This window comes from Podarcis erhardii, assembly GCF_964252035.2.
Source record: "Podarcis erhardii genome assembly, chromosome: 4".
Lineage (NCBI taxonomy): Eukaryota > Metazoa > Chordata > Lepidosauria > Squamata > Lacertidae > Podarcis > Podarcis erhardii.
The window spans coordinates 76,324,523-76,348,890 of record NC_138508.1 but is presented as its reverse complement, the minus strand read 5'-3'; the positions used below and the strand labels follow the sequence as shown (position 1 = coordinate 76,348,890).

General features: G+C 43.4%; 1 protein-coding gene across 2 annotated transcripts in view; it reads left to right on the top strand.

Annotated features, from left to right (window-relative positions):
• The first annotated feature begins 7,413 nt into the window (after positions 1-7,413).
• The window catches only part of MGAT4A (alpha-1,3-mannosyl-glycoprotein 4-beta-N-acetylglucosaminyltransferase A), a 58,650-nt gene continuing 41,695 nt past the window's right edge, over positions 7,414-24,368 (top strand). The window contains exons 1-3 of one of the 2 annotated variants that reach the window (XM_081857899.1): positions 7,414-7,713; positions 9,602-9,693; positions 10,297-10,621. In XM_081857899.1, the coding sequence (XP_081714025.1) occupies positions 10,528-10,621 (94 nt within the window). In that variant the 5' untranslated portion in view covers positions 7,414-7,713; positions 9,602-9,693; positions 10,297-10,527. The remainder of the gene's footprint in view (positions 7,714-9,601; positions 9,694-10,296; positions 10,622-24,368) is intronic. The other variant, XM_081857898.1, reaches the window with a different exon arrangement.

The following is a 24,368-nucleotide window of genomic DNA, read 5'->3' as shown; positions in this document are numbered from 1 at the left end:
TGCACCCAGAGTTTCTTACAAATCGTTAGTGGGGGGCAAATTGTGAGATTCTACAACATGAACGTTTTGTTGCTCTCTGATTTATAAATATTCCTTGAATGTTTTGGGGTAAGCAAGGTTTCTGTTATTCTCTACTATATAAGTATATATTTTTTAAAAAGTGGTATGATTGCTGAGGCCCCTTACACAGCCACTTTTGTTATAGGATCTTTCAATGTCTACATTTTGCTTGGATTTTCCACTTCTCTGTGTATATTGGCTCGGTGCCCAGAACACCTATCTGTGAATTGCTCTCAAACAGCTTAAGTGGATGTCATCCAGGAAAATCTTACTATTTCCTCTTTTCAGCAACAACGATCCAAAGAAGTAGTGTTTCAGTAAGTTCTGTGGAAACTTTATTTGGGGCAATTCAAATAAGGAACCTAAATGTCTTCATTTCGCTTTGCAATAGCTGTCTTCCTTGCCACATTCTGCTCTTACTACTAGAGGCAAGAGTAATTAACTTTCCCTTTTTTTGTACATTCTTTTGTTTCGTTACAGATACTTTATCAATCTTATATTATGCACTGCACATTTAGCAACCTAAATGATTGATGTTCTCTGAGGCTCTTGAAACCATCCCTGCCTTTGACTATAAAAACAATAGGCATTATCAATTGAGAAACCAGCTACATCCTAGAAATTCATCATCACTGCTATTATCTATGCCCATTTCAAAATAAGTGTCCTTTAAGGGATTATTTAATGAAGGCCAATGCAAGTGAGAGAAAACACATGAGCTATTAACTTGAGAAGAATCTCGGACCACTTAGTGTAGTAAACAGTGGGCTATTTTTCTTGCGATTGTACAAAGCGCTGAAAAGAGAACTAAAATAGACACTGCTCAAACGCTTATTATCTGTGTATCAACATAGCATGAAAAGGAGGAATATGCAGTTCAAAAAAACCATCCATTTATTCAGAAGCCATGTTTGGATTTGCAAGAACACAGTGCAGTGAAATCACTAGCATGTCCTTGGAACACCCATGATATTCCCATTGTTGGTGGCATAATTCTTACTTTAATGTCCATGTTTTTACAACAACAGCAACAATAACAGAGTTCTGTGGCATTTTACAGGCAAACAAATATATTAAAGCATAAATATTCATAGTAGAAGACCCTCCTTCCTTGGATGTTTGATGTTGGCTCTGATGAAATAGGCTCATTTTCTTCATTTTTAACATTTTCATTTAGGTGATTTATATGCTACTTTATGTTTGCTTGGTTTTTTAAAATCGCTCATCCTGAAGTGGTTTAAAAGTTCCTAAAAATATAAGTCAAAAGACAACGATGCAATAAAACAAAAATATAGATTTTAGAGCAGTAGCAAGATAGCAATTAGGTAAAATATCCCATCAAATATGCTATCATGTATTTTTAGGTAATAGCTGTACCCTCACTTCTGCTGCTATTTCCCCTGTTCAAATTCATACCAGAAGGTGGTAGAAAGTTGCACACTCATCCCTGGAGCTGTCACCAGGCCACACCTGCAATCATTTCTACCCCAGATTCAAAAAATGGCATTAGGAAAAGGGTTAATCCCTCCTTTCTCCCAGTGCCACTGCTCTGATCACAACTGGACCATGTTGCTGTAAAAAAACAGGGGAGGCCAATAAGAAATGATAGTAAGTCCCCGTGCAATGTGTGTGGTTTAGCCCTGCAGCAGCAGGATAAAAACGTGTCTATGGAATCATTTCCATTCTACCATTTTTATTTTTGCCACGTATGGTCGTGGGGGAGTGGGGAGCTGTCACAGGGAATCTTTTTTCCCATTAACAGGATTTGTGAGTTAAGTGCATTTCTGTATGACATCTCCTTAGCTCTGGAAGCTTCTTTGCCTTGGGCATGTGTTTTTTATTTGTTTTGCCAGTATAAGGCTGTTTCAGGTGAAAACATGAGGGAGTTTCCTTAAATTCAGGTTCTGCAACTGATCACATTCTGCCGGGGAACATAGATACGGGGCACTTGACGCTTGAGGCAGATGGCTACATGACCTTTTTGAAGTTGAGCAGTGCCTCAAGCTGATTCCAAAAGAGACTCCTGGTTTAAAATGATTTATTGGGATTCCACATTCCCCCCCCCCACACCTCTTTTTAGACACCCTGAATCTTTCTGAGGTACAGAATTTAACTTAGCCTGAAGTAACTGGTAGAAGATAAGGTTAGGCATAGTTTTGACTTGCTTAGTCAAAGGACAAAGGGAATTTCTCTAACTTGTTTGTTCTGAGAACATCCTGCTCCTCCCAAGGGTATTAATTTGTGTAGCTTTCGGAATTGAGTTTGATACAGGCAGGCAGGGAGGGAGAGAAAGGAAGAAAACTAAATGAAAAAGAGCTGTTATTAAGTAAAAGAGCGGTTTTCTGCCACTTTTCACAGTAGTAGCTCCCAATGGTAGTTGGATTTGGTATTTTTATCCATTCTCTAGGTAAGGGACTTCTTATTTAATCCCAAGACTGCAAATAGAGAACCGCTGAAATAATCATCTACTCATATTTACTCAGAGAAGACACCATCCAGGACAGAGACAAGACGGATAAGATCTTCTGTTTGCCTTACTTTCCTGGCTGAACAACATATTAACGTTTCCCCCATATCTAGCCCAAATTAATCCTGTCATTAACTCTTGGTATGGGTCAGATGAATTCAAGAAACATAAGACATTGAAAGGAATGCTACCAAATGCTAATAGCATGATTGAGTGAACAAGGATGAACCCCCTCCGTGACCAATGAACTGGTTCCCAGTAGGTCACAAAACCTGCCAACCATCATTAGCTTATTTTCAGCCAGATATTTCTTTTCTTCAAGCAGCTCTTTGCATGGATATAACTGTACTGCAGACTACAGAGGAGGCAGAGGATTATATCACTTCCATATGATGTCCTTTTCCAGATGTCATAATGTTGTCGTGGGCTGGCAGCTACACACTAATTCAGAGCCCAGACCATTCACAACCACACATTCACAAAGAATGTCCTGTTCGCAGGCTTCCCACAGAGAACAGGTTGTTGGACAAAATGGGCCATTGGTATGATCTAGCAGACTCTTCTTACCTTCTGATGCCATCTTGACAAGAATATGATTGAAAGGTGGGGTGTTTTATTGCCAAAACGTATAATTAATCACACACATACTCCAACAAGAAGCATCCATTAAATAAATAATCTGTATGGGGACTGTCTTCTTGCTATTTTCACTCCTAGCAGCCATGTCAGGAAGTGTTCTTAAATGTCACCAGTATATTGGTAACAGCAGACTTTAAACTACTGTACAGCACTTTTGTCAATCGTTCTGAATGCAACCGCGACTGCAATAGGCTGTTCATTCCAGGGAACAGCCCCAGGGAAAACAGCACAGCAGCCATTGAACGGAAACTCCTCCCACTCAAGTATTAACAACACAACGTGCCTCTTTAAAAATGTGTAATTTACGAATAAACTTCTGTCTGGCCGCAGAGTTTTTTAATGGTATGTTACCATATCTTCTCTACCCTGCCGGTATAAGAATACACCTTGAAGTGCTGAAAATAATGGAGCATGTCTGTATCAAATTTTTTCTTATAATTTGCAGCTTTGTTCCTTTCAAGGCTATGAATCGCAGGAACAGAGGAATCATAATGATGACATAAATTATGCTGGCAGCGCAGCTTCGGTAGTTATCAAATTTGTCATCTCTGGCACTTCACCAACCCCAGCCGTGGTTTATTAATTGCTTTGTAACTCTGCCTGCCAGTTACACTTAAATGTTTGATCTTGCCTGTCCCCAGCCCTACACATTTTAAATAGCTGCATTGTTGGCAGGTGGGATGAATCTAGAGGCATCAGGGCTGGCAACAGCATCTGGCACGGTTGGGAAACTGCCAGGGCCCACTGCTGATGCCCCCTTTTAACAACAACAACAAAACCACCCTAGTCCTTTGCCCTGTGCAATGTTGAGTGCCTGGGTCTTGCTGCCATATTTGTTTCCCAGAATGCCCCTGACGTAACAGCTCTGCAAGGCCTTAAAGACAGGAGTAGTCAAGCTGGTGCCCGCATTTATCAGGGTGGAGGAGTTTGGATTTGATATCCTGCTTTATCACTACCCTAAGGAGTCTCAAAGCAGCTAACATTTTCCTTTCCCTTCCTCCCCCACAACAAACACTCTGTGAGGTGAGTGAGGCTGAGAGACTTCAGAGAAGTGTGACTAGCCCAAGGTCACCCAGCAGCTGCATGTGGAGGAGTGGAGAATCGAACCCAGTTCACCAAATTACAAGTCCACCACTCTTAACCACTACACCACCAGTACCTCCTGTGGCACACATGAAAGATATCAGCATATATCGTGCTCTACCCACAAAAAGGTGACGGAATGCACTTCTTCCAGAAAACCCATCCCAGAGCCCAAAAAGGATCTCTTCAGGCTCCAGGGAAATGGGAGGCAGTCTCCTTGCCAGCCAGAGACTTGTTGAGGCTGCTTGGCTGAGGCGAGGGGAGCTTTCCACACCTCAGCTGAGCAGCTTAACAAGCCCCCTCCCCTCCCCTGCGCTGCTCTGGCTTGTGCTTGCTCACAGATGGGGACAATTCGCTATCCAGCTTTAATTTGCTTTTGTGAATTTTTATGGAATCCGGGAAAGCCTGTGATAATTCCTTCTAGGGTGATGTGTGCCAAACTGTCCAAATGTTGTGGAGCTACTCGCGACTACATTTGCAACTTTTGGAAACGGAAACGCTGTACTTTTATTGTGAAGGCAGGGGTGCGGGGTGGGGGGCTCAGTGCTAGAAAACAACACGCGTCCAGTTTGCTGGTCTGCTGGGGATCAAGGAGGACGGTGTGCACATTTCAGACAGTGCTAACTGCAAAAAGCAGGTGAAGTGCAAATCAGCACCATTGTTTACAAAAGGCACGACATAGTTGAAACCACTGAGATTTGTTCTTGTAATCAAAGCCCAGAGCAGAAATCAAAGGAAAGCACATAGTTCATCTATGCTTTTAAAAATTTTCTTTATTGTTATTAGAATGGATGCAATCAAAAGTACAGCTGACATTCTGTGGGAGTTTCATGAACAGGATATTGATTACAAAAATGCTAAGCATGTATGTCACAGGTGGGAGAAAATGGGATGGCGGTGGCAGCAGAAGCCAGAATGCTTCTTCTCAAATAAAGGATGTCTAGCTCAATTCTTATTGACCAGATCTTGCTCCTTTTAATGAATTATTTGTTTCTTCTCAAAAGTAGACTCCCATTCTTAGAAAAGTTCCCTTATTCTTTTCCTTCACTCTTAAATTACCTTCTACTTAGTAATTTTACTGTTTCTCTTGCCCTTTATACTTGTGAGTAAAGGAAGAAATGACATTACATTAGACATAGTAAGAATAACAATATACATGAGTATATTCACAAAATCTTTAGATTCATTTTGCAAAATAATATGTAACTTGAACTGGTGTGAAACACAGCTGCACCATTTTTTAATTGCCTCTTTTCTGTGTGTGAAAAGAGAGCTGGGAGGGAAGTTATATGTACGCCCATCTCACACACACACAACACACAACACACACTGTCTTACCTTGTTATTGCTCTATTTGCTCTTTGCCCACTGCTTTCTGATCATAGGTTCGTTAATGGCTTTGGTATCATTAAAAATGCAAAGGTTTTGGCCTCAGCAGCTGGCATAGTGGGGTAAACGCTGGAGCCCACAAAGACTTGCTGCAGTTGACCCTGGCCTTCTTTTGAACATACATATTTCTATATGTGCCTATATAATAAAAATGTAAGAATGTCGTCATGCAGTCCTCATGGGAGGATTTGCAGTGGTGCATCACAATCCTTGATTTTCATGAAGTCAGGGTGGAGTAGGGGAGCAAAAGTGAAGCAGGATTGTACAGTGGCTGTGAGAGAGAAGGGAGGGATACTGAGAGGGGGAAATTGTTGGTTTAAAACAACAGCAGACATTTGAGTAACGCAGAGGTGGGTAAAAACAGAGGAAATTTGTAGTTTTTAACAAGGTTTGAATATTACTTTGAAATATCTGGGGGCACTGCATTCTTTTTCTGTCTCACATGAGACAGCTGAGGAATGGAAAAGGGAGAAGTTTGAGTACAACAAGAATGGAGCTACACTGAAAAGCAGAAAGTGGATGTTTTAAACTGGCAGAAGTTTGAGTAAAGCAGTGATGGAAGAACAAGTGGCAGCTTTAAACAATGGCAGATATTTGAGTAGAGCAAGCAGGGGATAACACTGAGTGGGGGAAAGTGGTAGTTTAAAACAAGGGTTGAGTACTGCAAGAAGGAAGCTGGGAAAGATTCTGTAGCATTAGCTTCTTTGTTGTATCCATCGCTGCTACTACTTCTTGTCAAAACCAGATTATTTTTAAAAACAACATCAGTATCCCTCAAGTCATTTTTTAAAAGTTAAGAGAGAGATCTAATCTTTAGCTGCATCAAACATACTGACCTCTCTATTAGTTGTTGGTTTTTAAAGTCCTGTTGTATGCACTGCAATTTTTCAAGGTGCTGAGCCCTTGAGAGATACAAATCTCATTTCATTTGAGCTGGCAGGCAAGTTGTGCCCAGGCGAGGAACAAAGGGAAGTAAGTGTGGCTACAGAAAAATGTCACCCCGCACATGAAAAACTGCACTAATCTGCCACATCAGCAGTGACAATGGGCATATAACGGGTTCTATTTACTAAACAGACTTTATATGGTAAAAATAAATTCAGATTAAATGTTTAAAATGTTTAATGTTTAAAAAAGTAGTAGTATGGGCTGGCTTCTTGATTTGGAAGCTGAAAACTTGCAGCACTAATTCCACAAAACCTTCTTGTCTGGAGGTGGAAGCCAAGGAAACAATCCTGCTCAAATGAGACATTGCATTCAGAGCATTAGGGGATAGGAAAAATCAAAGGGGAGGCTAATGTTAGACAAGAGGGTGGATCTGAACCAAGGATGCCAAAGATCTCTATCGTGACCTCACAAACCCAAGATCAGTAGATTTCAGTTTGCTGCTTCTCTCAGCAATATTGCCCAGCTGCTGGGACCTGGCAAGCCACTTCCAGCCGCAGAAAACAGCCACAGTCCTCTGAGCACTTAAGTCCCTATTGAACACAGTGGGACATTTGCAAGGAACTGACCTTCTAATGAGTTTGCTCGAATTTTTCAAGGTGCAAGGATCTGCAAATTACACAGCACAAACCCCCAGCTCTCCCGCACTTCAGCTATCAATAGGAGGTGAAAGAAAACTCGCGAGATTTCTATTAAAAAAAAACCCTAGTCCGAGACTGACATCTGACTACACCATCCGCTGGAACGTGCCATCCAGTAAAGGACGACCATTGGCTTCTTGCGCGCGTTGGGTTGGCCAATGGAGGTTCGGATGAGGTGAAAGGAGGCGGGCGCTCAGAAACCTAGCCGGTGTGGGCTTCTGCTCCTTGGGAGTCCTCCTCAGTTGCAGCTTGGGAGAAGCGTTTCCTCTGCTGCGGTGAGAGAGGACCGAGGAGGTGAAGTCCTTTTTTGTGTGTGTGGTGCAGCAGGCGAGGGCAAGGCAGCTGTAACTGCAAGGGACTCTTGGAACGCCTCCTGCGCGGGGAGGCACGCGCGCAAAGAACACGCGCGCGCGCCTGAGAGTGTGTGGGGAACCCTCGGCTTCTCTTTCTCTCCGTGCAGGAGCAAAGGGCGGCTCCTGCGGGACCAAGGTGAGCGCACGCCAAAGCTCCGCGTCCCCTGGGGGCTCCACTCTGCCCATTCCCGGAGGGCGAACGGGGGCTTCCTGGGGTCTTCGGCGGCCCTGGTGGGATGAATTGACGCGAGTTTGGAGCTTTCGGCTTGCAGTGGGTTTGGTATTATTATTGCTACTGGCGCGTCTGCCTGCAAGACGGCGGTGGCGGTGTCTGTGAGGTGGGCAGAGCAAAAAAATTAAAATAATCAAAAAGCCACCTTTTCTGTGTGACGAGGGGGATGCAGGCCGGCCGGCCGGCCGGCCGGCCAGCCAGCCACTCTCTCTTTGGTGCAGCCGCCTCCCTCCCCAAGTTCGTCCTGCCAAAGTCGGTCGGCGGGCGGGGAAGGGACTGTTTTGGAGTAAGTGGACTGTGCAATGCGACAGCGAGCTCGCTCTCTGGTTGTACACGCAGGCGGAGGGACTGAGAGAGAGGAAGAAGGAACGCAAGAGAGGAGAAGGAGAAGGGCAAGGAGGCGGGTGGAGAGAGGGTCCGCTGGAGACTGCGTCTGTGCGTGCGTGTGAATGCGTGTACGCGGGCAAACTCGCTCTCCGCCTGCATCAGAAAGATTGGGGGGGGGGGAGGGAGGAGAGATGAGCATTGGCAAGCTAAGCATGCTTTGGACCTGACTTTGCTACGGGGGTACCGTTTTCCCTGTGGAGGTGGAGGGAAATACATTCATCTTATAACATGCTATAATTTGACACACGTTTGTTGCTGGAACGAAGTGGAGGGGGAGATTCGGAGGGCTGGATAAATCACCTGACAGTGTATCTAATCCCCACGGAAGCATGTGTGTTAGAAAGAGGGAGGGTTGTATGAAGCACGGGAGGTAGGAATAGACCGAGACTGGCGTGTTATGTATACAAGAGAGGAAGAAAGTAGGAGTACAAAGTTTAGGTGAGCAGAAGACAGATTTGCATGTGACACACAGGGAGAGACAGAGAGAAATGGGAGCAGGTGTAAGCATCCTGGGTGTGCAAGGCTCTTTGGGAGTGAGAAGGTGGGAATACTGTGCAAAAAGATGTATGTTCATATATATAAATGTCCAGGGTCAATTAATTCCAGATAACTTCTGCCCTAGTTTTTCCATCTAAAATACAACCAATATGTTAATATTCCTTGTACTTAAATGGTTTTAATTTAACTACAGTATATGCCTCTGCTGCTGTTACTGCACTGAGGAGCCACAGTTAGCTGTGCTGCATCTTTAAATTTTGTTTCCCCATCTGTCTCCTTTCCATTGTAAGTGCTGGTTAGCTTCATGCTGTGTATGTGTGGACTTGGGCATGTGCAAAGCAATGGGTAATCCATGCTGCCACCAACTTTAACTTTGCCCATCACTTTTGGGGGGCGGGCTATGATTAATAATAATTTGGTGAAGTTATAGGAAGCAGCGTAGTTCTCCCAATTACAGTGGGCCATAACTACTTTAGGCCTGTGACCAGATTCTTGTGTGCTGCTGTAAGCTATGAGTGCCGTGCCGTTAAAGTTGACGGCACTGATTTACTGATTGGGGTAACGTGAACCTGTATGTCATTTTCTCTCTACCTTTTAGACAAGCTATTTTTGTTAAAACTCTATTGAAAAGCTGTTCAAGGGCATGAATGAAGATTGAATCCTGCCTAGATCCCCTAGGTACAAGCGCACGATGCAGAATGTAACCCTTCCTTGGTGCATTTGGGAACTGATCCTGCAGGCTTCCCTTGCTTGATCAAAACGAATGTCAGCTACTTGTAACTATGAATCTCAGAAGCATTTGTGAAACAGTAACAACTTCTGATGTTTCAAATGTTTTAACTTTCTCTCAGCTTTTCACGTGCTATAGTTACCACTTCAAGTGTACAATTTGTTTCGAACACCTTAGGCTGCAAACTTAAGCACACCTACTAGGACGAAAGCACCTGTTGATGGAATGAACGCAATAGTGATTGGCTACAGAAAAGTGATTTTGTTTAAGTGAGTGGCAGAGTGAGTTGGCTGAAAAGCAACGGTTGAAAGGAGAAGGGTGGCTGTGAGAGGAAGGGGGGGGGATGAGATGAGAGAAATGTGTTAACAAGCTGGCATGTAAATGTGTCAGCAAGTTGGCTGGATCTTGTAGGAGTCTGAGCTGCCCAATGATACCTGGAGGATCACAAGTACCCCACCCCACCCATGTATAGGATTACACTACACGGATGTTCAAACAATTAATGTATGTTGCCAGTAATCCATAAAGACAGGGATTTTTCCCCCCAGACGGAACTTAGTGGAACTCAGTTCCAGCACCTTTCAGGTGGGCGCCGTTGACATTCTAAGAGAACTTTAAAAAAAAGAGCACTGCATAAAACAGTCTTGTCAATTGGAGATAATGTAAATCTACAAGAGAGTAAAGGGGTAGGTGTTAAGGCTGAGAAGATGTGGCTTGCCCAAGGCCTCTTACTAAGATAATGGCAGATGGGAGGTTTGAGCCTCTGTCGTGTGCAGTTCCCTCAGTCTCTTCTCTGTTGTGTGATGTGCTTTGATTTACTACAGACTTCTCTTCATTTTTAGACTGAATCTGAGTTTCCCCTTTATGCTTAGGGAATAGAAGAACAAAGAATGAAGGGCAAACTCTTCAAAAGCTTCTGAGAGTTCGTCATTCTCCAGCGATATGTCTGCTCTGCAGGTTGCACAATGATTTGGAAATGACAGTGCCACATACTCCTTTTGCTTCTGGCTATGCCGTGCTAGCGCTGGAATAAGTGGGCTTCAAGCCAACAGACGAAACTCAAATCCTGACTGTTGGCCAAATACAAACCATGTTGAAATGAGATGAGGCTCCGAAATGGGACTGTGGCCACTGCATTAATTTTCATCACATCTTTCCTCAGTTTGTCTTGGTACACAGCATGGCAGAATGGGAAAGGTAAGTAGCATCTTTTTTTCCTGAAAAGGAATGCATAACTTTGTCTATGACTGGTGTTAATATAATTTAGGGTTGTGAATGTGTGTGTTTTTTTAAAGATTGTGTGGACATGTTGTGGGGTGGGGAATCCAGTTTTTGTGATAATACAACCCCCATTATCCGATTAGCCATGATGGGGCTAATGGGAGTTGGAGTCTAATATCTGGAGGGCCATAGCTTCTCCATTCTTATTTTAGACCAATTTCAGAAATAGTATGCTGAGTGCTTCTATCTGCAAATTTGGTGCTGCATTTGAAGGCTCAAAAAAAACTCCCCACACAATGCAGAGCAGACCACATCCAGATTTCTGATAAATCTAACCATAGAAGGAGAGAATGAATACAGTATTAGTTTGCACTTTTTTCTCTCTGTGTGGGTCAGTGCATACCTGACATTTGTAGGTCTCCAGCTTTTTTTACTTTCTTTTTAAATAGAGTGCAATCATAGGAGCCAACTCCTAGGGGCCGAGGTCCCTTTAGGCCCCCTATAAAATATTTGAGGGGTCTGCACTCCCAGTTGATGGGCACTGCCACTCATATGGTATGCATGCACCATGTCATTATGTGAGGCAGGGCTTACCTGCCCCCCTCCCCAATATTTTATTCAAGTTGGACCCCCGGAGTGGAATTAATTGCTGCTTTTTATTTGATTTATGCTCAGATAGTTCTCTCAACCCTACAAGGAAATAATTTAAAGTTTATTTAAGTTTGCAATGACCAAGGTATGGTCCTGCACTATTGATCTTGGTTTCACATGGTGGGGAGGGGGGAAGAATCCCAAAGGAACTACAATTCTGAGCTGCAGTAATTATTAAGAGAATTATGTCTTTGGCCTGTTTAGTGGTAGGGTACACAAGAACGATAGACTAATCCACAGTAGTCTTTTATGAAAGATACTCACAGTATTCTAATTTTGTTGGTTAGTTGCTGGGAAACTGTTTTAAAATAAGGTTGGGATCCCCTCCACTTAAAATGTTTTTAAAATTAAAAATACATAAGTAACATTTTAGAAGGGCCAAATAAATTACTTCCCACAGAAAATAGTGCTGGTAAACAAAAATTGTGTGGGGTGTGTGTGTGTGTGTGTGTGTGAGAGAGAGAGAGAGAGAGAGAGAGAGAGAGAGAGAGAGAGATATTAGTGCTAATGAATTGATTTGACACTCGTAACTGCTCAGTTTCTTCCCCCTTTGGTAGATGTTCCAGTGCTGTTCCCTATGACAGTGCCAGAGGTTGCAGTCATTATGACTATGACAGTGCCAGAGGTTGCAGTTATTCTACTGTTGCTGATTTGACAGATTTCAAAGGAAATATAATAGGATTTTATTTTATTTGTGTGTGCATTGCAAGCCAGCCATTATTTGTGCTTGTAAAGTTCAGTATAGGGAAGTGGTAGAAAAGATCTCTCTCACACACTTGGGAGAAGCTGTGCCTGCCATAGAACACCATTCTGGGGCCAGTGGACCATTGGTCCATGGTAGCTTCATGTACGTATGTATTAGAACTGCTGCCTAGAACTAGTTTCAAAGGCTGGTTTATATCAGGGGATGTCTTTGGAGATGTGCTTCCTGCTTCTTGCTCTGCACATTTATCAGTGTTATATCTGTGTAAGTATTCCTGGGGTCATGTCCCCTTGAGCAGAGCAAAGTTTGCATTGCAAGTAAACCTGTACAGAATTGGATTGAGAGCAGGAAAAACTGCTTTTTGAAGGGGACATGAAATACTGTAACGTCGATCGGCCAGGTGGAAAATGGCCTGCAAGGCAGGAACAAGTCTTTCAGGACTTACAGCCAAGATGATCTCTTTATAAATAGAGACCATTTGGGAATACATAAATGCTGCCTCTTGACTGATGTTTTTAGTATATTTGAAAATCTTAAATGTTTTCTAGCTTCCACGGTCCATTTCATTCAGTAGCATTAATTTATTCATGTAGCTTTTAAGCCTTTTATTTGAGTGGCATGTCAGTCTGCCGTCTGCACTTCAGGCCAGGTGATTCTGATTTCTTTTCTAGATAAAACTGAGAACGTTTACTATAATCTGTGCAGGTTAAAATTTATTTTGCTTGGAGTTTATTTAGGCAAATCACAAAGTAAACACAGTTAATAAGAGAGGGCATGCTTCACTGAAAACTCTTGCTCATTCTCTAGAGACTATTTAATATTGCATTCACACACTTCTGTTTTAGCAGGATTTGCCTGCTTCTGACTTTCATTTCTTTAGTCAAAGAGCTATTTTCCTCTCCTTATTATCAACCTTGCAACATTTGTATCTCTTAGCATTGCTTCTTCCAAGAGGCCGCTACTTATATGTAGCTTGCATGCCTAAATGTGTGATATTTGTATCCCATGCTGCATGCAAAACAGATGGCCTAAATAGTCTGTTACTTTAAGATCAGACAAAGTGCAGCAGGTTAATTCAGTTAATGAAAGTTGTGTTTCTTACACTTAACAATATCGCCCACAGGGCAGAAAATGACCATAGGTTCACAAGTGATTGATTATGACCATACAGTTATTTGCAATTCAGGTTTAAAGTTGGATGCCTTGTTAGTCTTTTCCCATAACTTAGTATCGTGTCAATGCTTAATTGTTTTTAGGCGGGTAACTTATTTCGGAATACTGTCAGGAGTGCGTGCAGGAGCCGGGCCCTGTGACCAGTAGTGCTTTGCAGGACTGGGGCCTTCCTAAGTTTGTTCTGGAGAGGCAAGGCACGGCCTCACAGGTGAGGCTGATTGGTAACTCACTGCAACTGGTGGCAAGAGCCAGGAAGGGATATAAGGTCAGCATTTCCCTTCGGTTCTTTGCCACAGCAACATGCTTCCTGCCTTGCTGTGTTTGGCTTCTTGCTTCCTAATCCTTGAACCTCGGCTTCTTGACTCCTTGCTTCCTGACCCTCGGACCCTTGGCTTCTTGACTCCCGGCTCTCTGACCCTCGGACTCTTGGCTTCCTGACTCCTGGCTTCTGGACTCCCGTTCCTGCTCCCACCCCGCCATCTTGCCCCCAGTCCTGATGTCCCCTGCCGGGACTTCGATCACCCGTGAATCAGAACATGATGAATACAGTGGTACCTCTGCTTACAGACGCTTCGGGTTACTCGTTTTCAGACTGCGGACTGCAGGAAACCCGGAAGTACCGGAAAGGGTTACTTCCGGGTTCCACTGCTTGCGCATGTGCAGGAGCGCGTGTGTAGATGCGGTGCTGCAGGTTACGAATGCTGCAGGTTGCAGGCGTGTCTCCGTCACGGATTACGTACACAATCTGAGATTCCACTGTAATTCTGTCAACAAGCAGGAGTACACTAGATGCGAAATTGCATTTAAAATGAAAGCCATCCTTTCAGTGTAGTACACTAGGCCACTCCACTCTACGAGCTTAGTTCTGGTTTCAGGTTTTAAAGGCCTGTTTTTGTGTGTGTGTTTTTTAGCTATGTAGAAATTGTGTTTACAAAGTTGTTTCCATAGCTGCATCTATACACATAATTCAGATGCTGAAAGCCCTGTTCCTGTTTCTGCTCTTTCTAGGGCAATATACATATCTTTTAAAATCTTTGGCACTTACCCACTACAGCAGTTATGTGTCAAGCAGCAACACACCAGTGCTTATGTGGACCCTTTAAAACTGGAAATGGAACAGACCCCTGTGTTGGCCAAATAACCAGTGGTAATTGGTTCCTTATACCCAATCTTGTTAACTGCTATGCCTATGAGCACTCTTTAGGGTCCATTATATATCCCAGCTTCTCTGTTTGCTTAAATTTTGGTCACCTGGGTTGTGCTCTTCCTGGAAATGGGAAATGATGTGAGCCCTCTTCAGTTGTTTGCTTCTCCCTATATGACTGCCATCACTTGAGGGGGAACAGCTTGTAGTCCCTGCCCTCCCCTCTACAACACCCTTGTCACCATCTTCATTGTCACCCAGTGCTGGGAAATGAACTATGGCAGTGGGGGGGATCTGCTATGCTACACCAGGGGTCAGCAAACTTTTTCAGTAGGGGGCTGATCCACTGTCCCTCAGACCTTGTGGGGGGCCAGACTATATTCTGAAAAAAAGAATGAATTCCTGTGCCCCACAAATAACCCAGAGATGCATTTTAAATAAAAGCACACATTCAACTCATGTAAAAACATGCTGATTCCCGGACCGTCCGTGGGCCAGATTGAGAAGGCGATTGGGCCGGATCCAGCCCCTGGGCCTTAGTTTGCCTTCCCATGTTTTATATCACACAGAGAGCTTCCGTGAGTAGAGAAGACCTGCTGCAAAAGTTCCAACATTGGGGAAGATGATAAAGGCATGTGGCTAATGTGTGTGTCTCTTCAGAGGCCTCTTGTGTTCTGTCATATCCTGCCTCAAAGTACAGTTGGCTGCTTCCTCCTTAGCCCATTGTGTTCACCATTTTAAAAGGCGTTGCTGATGCAAGCAGTCATTGAGCAATGAATGCTGGAGGAAATGATCTGGGGAACTCCTTAGGTGAAAAGCCACATCTGGTTTCCAGTGTGTCATTTGATGCATACAGTTTATCTATATATATATATATATCTATATATATTTGCTTTCGTAGATTTTCACGGGTACAGGAATGCAGGTTTTGGTGTCCTCGGGTGTCTTCCCGTGTAAAAGTTGGGGTGTCTAGGCGACGTTTCGACGAGGTCTCACTCGTCATCTTCAGGCTGGTGCTTTCGGCTTCTTGTTACTGGAACAGAGCAGGATCTCAGTGTTTGAGTTCCTATAAATACTGTAGAGGGGGTGTGGTGTATAGCCTCCAATGTTCTGGGCAGAGAGGAAGTTCCCAGGCTAGTGTGCCTTTTCTTCTTTTGTTCCTTAATTACTTGAGAGATATCTTGAGTGATTTCTTGAGTGATATCCTGAGTACCACTTAGGTGGGTCATTAGGTGTGGATTAGTTGTTAAAGTCTTTGTGTCTTGACCTCTTGAACTTTGTGAAGAGTTTTCCTGAGAAGATGGCTGTACTGTACTTAGTTGTGCTCTGGCTTGGCTTCGTGTATAGGGGCGAGCTGTGGTTTTGTGGCTTGTGTCAGCCAGATCTGTGTAGGGATTGCAGGGGGGTGCAGCATCCGGAGGTGCCACCATGGATTGGCTACTGGATGGTGTCTGTAATTCATCTGTGGAGAGGGTCTGGGTTTGGGTCTGGTGTGGTTGATTGGTGTTGGCGTTCTGTGTGCCTCTGGATCTGGTGTCAGTTTTTGTGGGGAGGGCTAATTTCCAGATGTCTGGCAAGCGGGATGTGTCGTCACGCTTGTTCATGTTGTGAGGGTGTTTCTCTATCTCGATGGCTTCCATGATTATTCTCTTGTGGTGATGTTCCGTGTTAAAGAGCAATTTGGAATCTGCAAAATTAATTTCGTGTCCTGTTTCTTTCATGTGTTGGAAAAGAGAGGAAGTTTTTTCTTCTTTTTTGACGGCATTCTTGTGTTCTGCGATACGTGCATTTATTCGTCTGTTTGTTTGTCCAATGTACGTGGCTGGGCAGACTTTGCAGGGTATTTCATAGATCCCTTGGTTTTCCAACTGGATTTTATCCTTGGGGTTTCTGAGGATATTGGCTATTTTTTGGTTGGTGCAAAAGGCTGTTTTGATATTGTGTTTATGGAGGATTTTGCTAATTTTATCTGTAGTGCCCTTGATATAAGGAAGGAGGGCCATGCCATTGTTTTCTTCTGTGTCATGGTTTTTGGGGGGTGTTTCCTTTTGGATTAGCTTCGTAATCCTGTTTTGCTGGTATCCATTGGCAATTAACACGTTTGAGAGATTCTGTAACTCAGTTGTCAAGTGGTCTTTGTCAGCCAGGCGTTTGGTTCTGGAGATGAGAGTCTTGGCTACGGAGTTTATTTGTGCAGGGTGGTGGTGTGATTGTGCAGTGATTGTGCAGGGTGGTGGTGTGATGAAGCCTTGACAGCTATTCAAAACAAATACAATCCCCCCGAATACATCTTGGACCTGACCAACCACTGCCTAACCAACACGTACTTCATCCACAATGGACAAAGATACAAACAGATAGAAGGAGCACCTATGGGATCACCCCTCTCACCGGTCATCGCAAACCTGTACATGGAACACTTTGAAACCAATGCTTTAGACAAGTCAGAACACAAACCCAAACTTTGGCTCAGATATGTTGACGACACCTTTGTAATTTGGCCACACGGGAAGGAAAAACTGGATAGCTTCCTCACACATCTCAACAACTTACACCCCAAAATACAATTCACTATGGAAATAGAAGCCAACAACCAACTTCCCTTCCTTGACGTCCTAATCTACAAAAAACCTGATGGCTCCCTAGGACACACTATCTACCGGAAAAAAACACACACCAACCGCTACTTACATGCACAATCACACCACCACCCTGCACAAATAAACTCCGTAGCCAAGACTCTCATCTCCAGAACCAAACGCCTGGCTGACAAAGACCACTTGACAACTGAGTTACAGAATCTCTCAAACGTGTTAATTGCCAATGGATACCAGCAAAACAGGATTACGAAGCTAATCCAAAAGGAAACACCCCCCAAAAACCATGACACAGAAGAAAACAATGGCATGGCCCTCCTTCCTTATATCAAGGGCACTACAGATAAAATTAGCAAAATCCTCCATAAACACAATATCAAAACAGCCTTTTGCACCAACCAAAAAATAGCCAATATCCTCAGAAACCCCAAGGATAAAATCCAGTTGGAAAACCAAGGGATCTATGAAATACCCTGCAAAGTCTGCCCAGCCACGTACATTGGACAAACAAACAGACGAATAAATGCACGTATCGCAGAACACAAGAATGCCGTCAAAAAAGAAGAAAAAACTTCCTCTCTTTTCCAACACATGAAAGAAACAGGACACGAAATTAATTTTGCAGATTCCAAATTGCTCTTTAACACGGAACATCACCACAAGAGAATAATCATGGAAGCCATCGAGATAGAGAAACACCCTCACAACATGAACAAGCGTGACGACACATCCCGCTTGCCAGACATCTGGAAATTAGCCCTCCCCACAAAAACTGACACCAGATCCAGAGGCACACAGAACGCCAACACCAATCAACCACACCAGACCCAAACCCAGACCCTCTCCACAGATGAATTACAGACACCATCCAGTAGCCAATCCATGGTGGCACCTCCGGATGCTGCACCCCCCTGCAATCCCTACACAGATCTGGCTGACACAAGCCACAAAACCACAGCTCGCCCCTATACACGAAGCCAAGCCAGAGCACAACTAAGTACAGTACAGCCATCTTCTCAGGAAAACTCTTCACAAAGTTCAAGAGGTCAAGACACAAAGACTTTAACAACTAATCCACACCTAATGACCCACCTAAGTGGTACTCAGGATATCACTCAAGAAATCACTCAAGATATCTCTCAAGTAATTAAGGAACAAAAGAAGAAAAGGCACACTAGCCTGGGAACTTCCTCTCTGCCCAGAACATTGGAGGCTATACACCACACCCCCTCTACAGTATTTATAGGAACTCAAACACTGAGATCCTGCTCTGTTCCAGTAACAAGAAGCCGAAAGCACCAGCCTGAAGATGACGAGTGAGACCTCGTCGAAACGTCGCCTAGACACCCCAACTTTTACACGGGAAGACACCCGAGGACACCAAAACCTGCATATCTATATATATATATACACACACACACACACACACACACACACCTTCTAATATGATATACTGTGCACATCTGTTGACTATTCAGATGCTACTTGTATTTGTAAGCTGACTTTGTAGGCTCTACACTTCGAACTTAATTATTCATGTTCCTCCTGAGACAGTGTCCCAAACCCCTCATTCTTCTGGCATATACAGAGGACTCAAGGGAGGGGAGGCGGCCATGTTCCACCTGTTTCCAGGCTTTGGCGATGTCAGAAGTAGTTGTAGACTACCTCCCAGAACTCAATATGGTGCAAGACTGACACCCCACTCTATGAACTATTTGTGTGTGCAGGATAACTCAGTGGGAGGGCTAGGGCCCTTTTCGCTATGCATATGTGTCACTTCCTAAGCTTGAGGGCAAGAGGCTTCTGGAAGGAGTTTTGATTTGCTTCTGGCAGCCACATTTATGGACCCTTTTGATCTGACTAACAAACAACAAATCAGCTTATTCGGCACCATGGTCTAAAGGTACACACATACATGTGATGTGTATAGTCAGCTAAGAAATGGTTGGGTGTGCATATAGCTTTGGCTTATAGCTGTCAACCTTCCCTTTTTTTGCGGGAAATTCCCTTATTCCAGCGCCATTTCCCACTGCTATCCCAGATTGTTAGATATCCTGTAGACTGTCCCCGGGACAGGTGAGGCTGCTGATCCCTTATTTTCGAGGCTCCCCAGGTGAGGCTGCTGATCCCTTATTTTCGAGGCTCCCCAGGTGAGGCTGCTGATCCCTTATTTTCGAGGCTCCCCAGGTGAGGCTGCTGATCCCTTATTTTCAAATCTGAAAGTTGACTGCTATGCTTTGGCTAAGATGCTTTGATACCTTGAAATGGTCACAGACATTATCTGGAGAGAATTTGTCACAATAAGAGATGAGGAGAAGGGTAGCTATGGTGACGGTAGTGGCAGCTCAGTTTGGCAGAAGGGGAGAAATCGCAACACAGTGGAGGGACAGGAGAGGCTAGGAGGCAGGAGGAGTGAAGCGGAAGAGAAGAAACAGATATATTGGGATGTGGAGGCAGCCTGAGTTTAGCAAGAGGTCCCATGGCTGGATGACTGTTTAGGGAAGCTTCTGCCGTTTGCTTTGGTACCAGAGATGATATATTGGAAACAATTCAGAGAAGGGAGGGACAAAGTGATGGAGAATCCTGCAGCATGTGGTGTGCCTTCTTCTCTTCTTTCTCCTCCTGTGCCCAGGGTGTTTCACAGGCTTCTTTCATCTGGAGCATGTGATCCTGTCTTCAGTATTCTATAGTTTTCTGGAGCAAATAACCACAGCAGGGTTTCCCAAACTTGGGTCTCCCATCTGTTGTTGGACTACAGCACCCATCATCCCTAGCTAGCAGGACCAGTGGTCAGGGATAATGGGAATTGTAGTCCAACAACAGATGGGAGACCCAAGTTTGGGAAACCCTGCTGTGGTCCTAAGTATCGCAATTACTTTTTTTTAATTAACAATTTCAACATAACAAAATATCAAAACATCTCATATTCATTATTTCCCCCCACCTCCCCATCAACCCCCCCGAGACTTCCCTCAGCTTCTCTCTCTGATTTCTCAACTTATATTGTTCTCTGCATACTGTAAAATTGTATATATCCTTATATTATCTATCTACTATGTTAACAGTCAATACATTTGTGTATGTTTATTCAAAACCTGCCAAGGAGTCCGATTCATTTTGTTGTCTTTTCAAGTAATTTGTAAAAAGTTCCCATTCTTCTAAGTATCGCAATTACTAATGCAATAATCTGAATTTACCCACTGTCATCCAGGAACACCACTCCTGCTCCACCACTCCTGTCTTTCTGCAGAATCAGTTTTTATGCTGCAAATGTGCATTTGTTTCACATATCATCCTTCCAATGTATGCTTCTGTTGTGTTTTGTATCAAACCTTGGTTAGTGAGGAGAGAGCTTAACTGTGAATCCCGGTTTAGATGACACACCAAGCCAAAATTTTGCTAATGCAGTGCAGCAGTAAAAAGGAGCAAAGTGGTTGTGAGAGCTCCTTTCTATCTGTGAGAGCCCAGCCATTTGCATTGTCTCACAAAGTCATAGTTTGGCTTAGCACACCATGCAAACATTTTCATGTGTGTGTAATTGAAATACCTTTTAAGGAATATTTAGCTGGTTAAGATTTTGAAGCTGTTTGAAAATGCAATCCAAAGCTTAATAGCTTGATGTAAGTAAAACACATTCCATGTGCAAACCGATTGAGAGAATAGTGGTTACTAATTAGGTGAGAAATGTTACTGGTGACAGATGGCTCTGTGTAAATTAAATGAACTGTACTACCTGATTAGAGTTTCATCTGGAGGATAATTGCATTGTCGTCTTATCGTTCTCTTCTCCGCAGTTTTTTCAGGTCAAAACCTCTCTTCAGTGCAGTGATACATTATATGTAATGATGGTCCTGTGAGTCCCAAATTAGGGCTTGCTATATCCTGATGCTAAATTATTTACCACTAAAGCCTGTGGCCCAAATCCCATTTTAACACTATGCAATGGCTTTCAAATAAAATAGGATAGATGTGGCAAACCCCTGCATGTGCATTGCAAGAACCAAAACTGAAAAACCGAGTTAGCTTCTACAAAGTATTTGCTTTAAAACATTAATTTTTGGAAAAGTTTTTAACTAGTCAAAACTTTGTATTCAAGTCAGCTGTCTATCACAAACATTGTAAGAGCTGACATGGCTGTCTTTGCAGTTTGATATTACATAAATTGTATAACTCAAGGGGCTCAGTTGTTGGTCATTTAGTGGGGAGGGGACATATATTCAAAGTTGCAGCCATTCTGTAATAGCCCAGGTGTTTGGGTAATGCTGATACAGGTAAGTCTAGTACTTCTGTAGTACGTGGTTATTAATGTCTTATTGTTTGATGACCACCTATATCTCAAGTCTCAATGGATTGTATACTGTACTCCAACGTGCCATAATTTTATTACTTGTATATTGTGTATACAAGTTTATGATATATTTTAAAAAAGAGTAATATAAGATGCAGTAGAATATGTGGGTGTAAGATCACCTATTTTTGACTACAGGATTCAGCTGCACCACTGCTGTGGAGGTGTGCAACTGTTCCAGGACCTTTCCTGGTATCACCGTCAAGTAGACTAGTCAGTAGTTGCCTCTGTCCTTCCCCCATCTTTTGAAGATGGGGACCTCACTTGTTCTCTTAAGAATTCTTCAAGACCGTAGACAGAGGCTCTGAGATTACATCTGCAAATTCCTTTGCTTCTCTTGGATGCAGCTCACTGGGCCCTGGAGATTTGAATTTGTCTAAAGTAGCTAAGTGTTCCCATACCACCTCCTTTCCTATCTTGGGCTGCAGCTCCCTCTCTGCATAACTTATTAAAATATTGGCAGGTTTGGCACTGTTCTCCTTTGGGGGGGGGGGAGACAGCTCAAGCTGTGTAATCTGCATGGCTGCCTTCCTGTTTATTGCACAGTCACCTTCCTGGTGATAGAACAAGGTCCCATGTGTAGATGGGATGATCCTGGTTCCTTCCTTTGTTTCCCCCCCAAATAAACTTCCCATGCTTAAAAGGCACATTGCAGCACAATTCCAGGAAGGTGACTCTACAATGACTGTAAGGCTACTGTCCAATAGAGCTACATTGTGTTCCAACTTAATTTTTGTGTTAGATTAGTGGTGGGGAACCAGTACACTCCAAATATTGTTGGACTCTAACTCCCATCAGCTCCAGTGACCCCAGCAGTGTTTTTTTTTTAAAAAAGGGGGGTATTTAAGGGTACGCAGTACCAGCTCCTCTTTTTCTAGGAAAAAAGCACTAGAGCCTAGCCAATGTTCAAGGTGGATGGATAACTCAAGGAGTCCAGCAACATTTGGAGGGCACAGAATCCTCAAACCTGATCTAGACTATCTTCATCACACCCACCTCTCTGCCCTTGTGATTGCTCATCCTTCTCAAATAGTGCTTTCACACTAGACCATAATCCCTTGCAGCTTTGTTTACCGTATTTTTCGCCCTATAGGACACACTTTTCCCCCTCCAAAAATGAAGGGGAAATGTGTGTGTGTCCTATGGGGTGAATGCAAGCTTTCGCTGAAGCCTGGAGAGTGAGAGGGGTTGGTGCACACCGACCCCTCTCGCTCTCCAGGCTTCAGGAAGCTATCCGCAAGCCTTGGGAGCCCGGCAGGAGTTCCTGCCGGGCTCCCAAGGCTTGCGGATAGCAGCCTGTTCTGGGGGCTGGGGTCGGGGGAAGCTCGGGCTTCCCCCGCCCCAGCCCCGCGCCTGGGGGGGAGATAAATATTTTTTCTTTATTTCCCCCCCCAAAAAAAAAACTAGGTGCGCCCTATGGGCCGGTGCGCCCTATAGGGCGAAAAATATGGTAGATTGAAGCCCTAGTGTGAAACTGACATGTTTAAATTTCTCACATTTTTTGAGGCATTCATGTAAATATAATGATCCAGTAACTGCCTGGTATTGCTCCATCTTGTCAGAACTTAGAAAGTCCAACTTCTTGAGAAGAACAGTCTTACAGTATCTGTAGGTATAAATTCCCTTGGAAGTATTCTACTTGTCTCTGGCCTAAGGGATATCAGGCAGATGAAATCTTGCCACTAGACTCACCTTCATCATTACGTTTCTGGTGGGTGTTCTCTTATTACCCTATTTAGCATAGCATAGCATAGCACTGTAGAGTTGGAAGGGACCCTGAGGATCATCTAGTCCAACCCCCTGCAATGCAGGAATATGAAGCTGGTCCATACAGGGATTGAACCTGCAACCTTGGCGTTATCAGCACCATGGTCTAACCAACTGAGCTATCCTATTTGTTTTAATTGCTTTTGTAATGAAATAAATATTTGGGGTTCTTATCTTTTCTTTTCTTTTAAAAAAACCCTGCTGCTTTTCTGGCCATTGCAATTTTAGCAACTCCTCTCCTAGTCAACATATCTTACCCAAACCAAAACATCAATTTTGCTTGATCACTGTTTAAAATAAATCTTGAAAATTTAAGCAAAAAAAGTTTTCAAAAAGTTTTTTTAAATGGTGAACAGCACCTCCCTCTCGCCCATGTCATGCCCACAGATATAAATGGAACATAGGAAGGAAAAGTGACCCCCCCCCAAAAAAAAATTCAACCATGGAAAATCAAACGCAGTTCTGCTGGAGGTTGCAATGGAATAACAATTAGTGGATAGGAGCCTTCTGTCTAGAAGCATTAAATATAAGGCTGGGTGTAGGTAGATCACCCCCTTTTTCCCTACTGCTGGAAAGAATGGGTTAATTACTACCATAAGAATGACTGTTTTAGTTGAAAAGGTGATCTAAAATTTTATACAAGATATGGATGATGTATGCACTCAGATTGTATTTGCCTAGTTACCGTGCTGAATAGAGCCTATTCATTTTATTGACTTCAGTCTCCAATATTTTCCACTGCAGAAGCAGCAGCATATCTGGAAATTCATTGTGATCCCTGCTGAATGCAGGAATGTTGTTGATGATGATTTTATTTTTTTGTTGGGATCACTGGCAAAATCTGTTCGCATATACTATATATCCCCAGTGCCAAAATGCAAAACGAATAGCCAGGTTTTGATCAAAGAAGCAGAGCTGTAAATTAGCTTGCTGATCTCACCTGGAACTTTCAGTACATATCTTTAGGCACCAGGTGAAAATGTTCCTCTATAACCAGGCCTTTTGGCTGGTTAAAAATGCTATGTTCGTGGGAGAGGGGGTCATTAATTTGTTTTTGTTTTATTTATTTATTTTTTGTGTTCTCATTTTGGATTTTTATGTTGTGAACTGCCCTGTGATCTTTGGATGAAGGGCGGTATACAAATTTAATAATAACAGCAGCAACATATAAGGAAACAAATCCTCAACACGGAACTGTAGTAAAGGACTTATCTTTCCATCCAGATCATGGACTTAATTATCCTTATTGTTTGAAAGCAATGCACAGACAGAGAACCATATGCTTGCCTCATTTGACCTTCATTTGGGGCTGATCCCCCCTCCCTGTGCTAAAGTCTGAA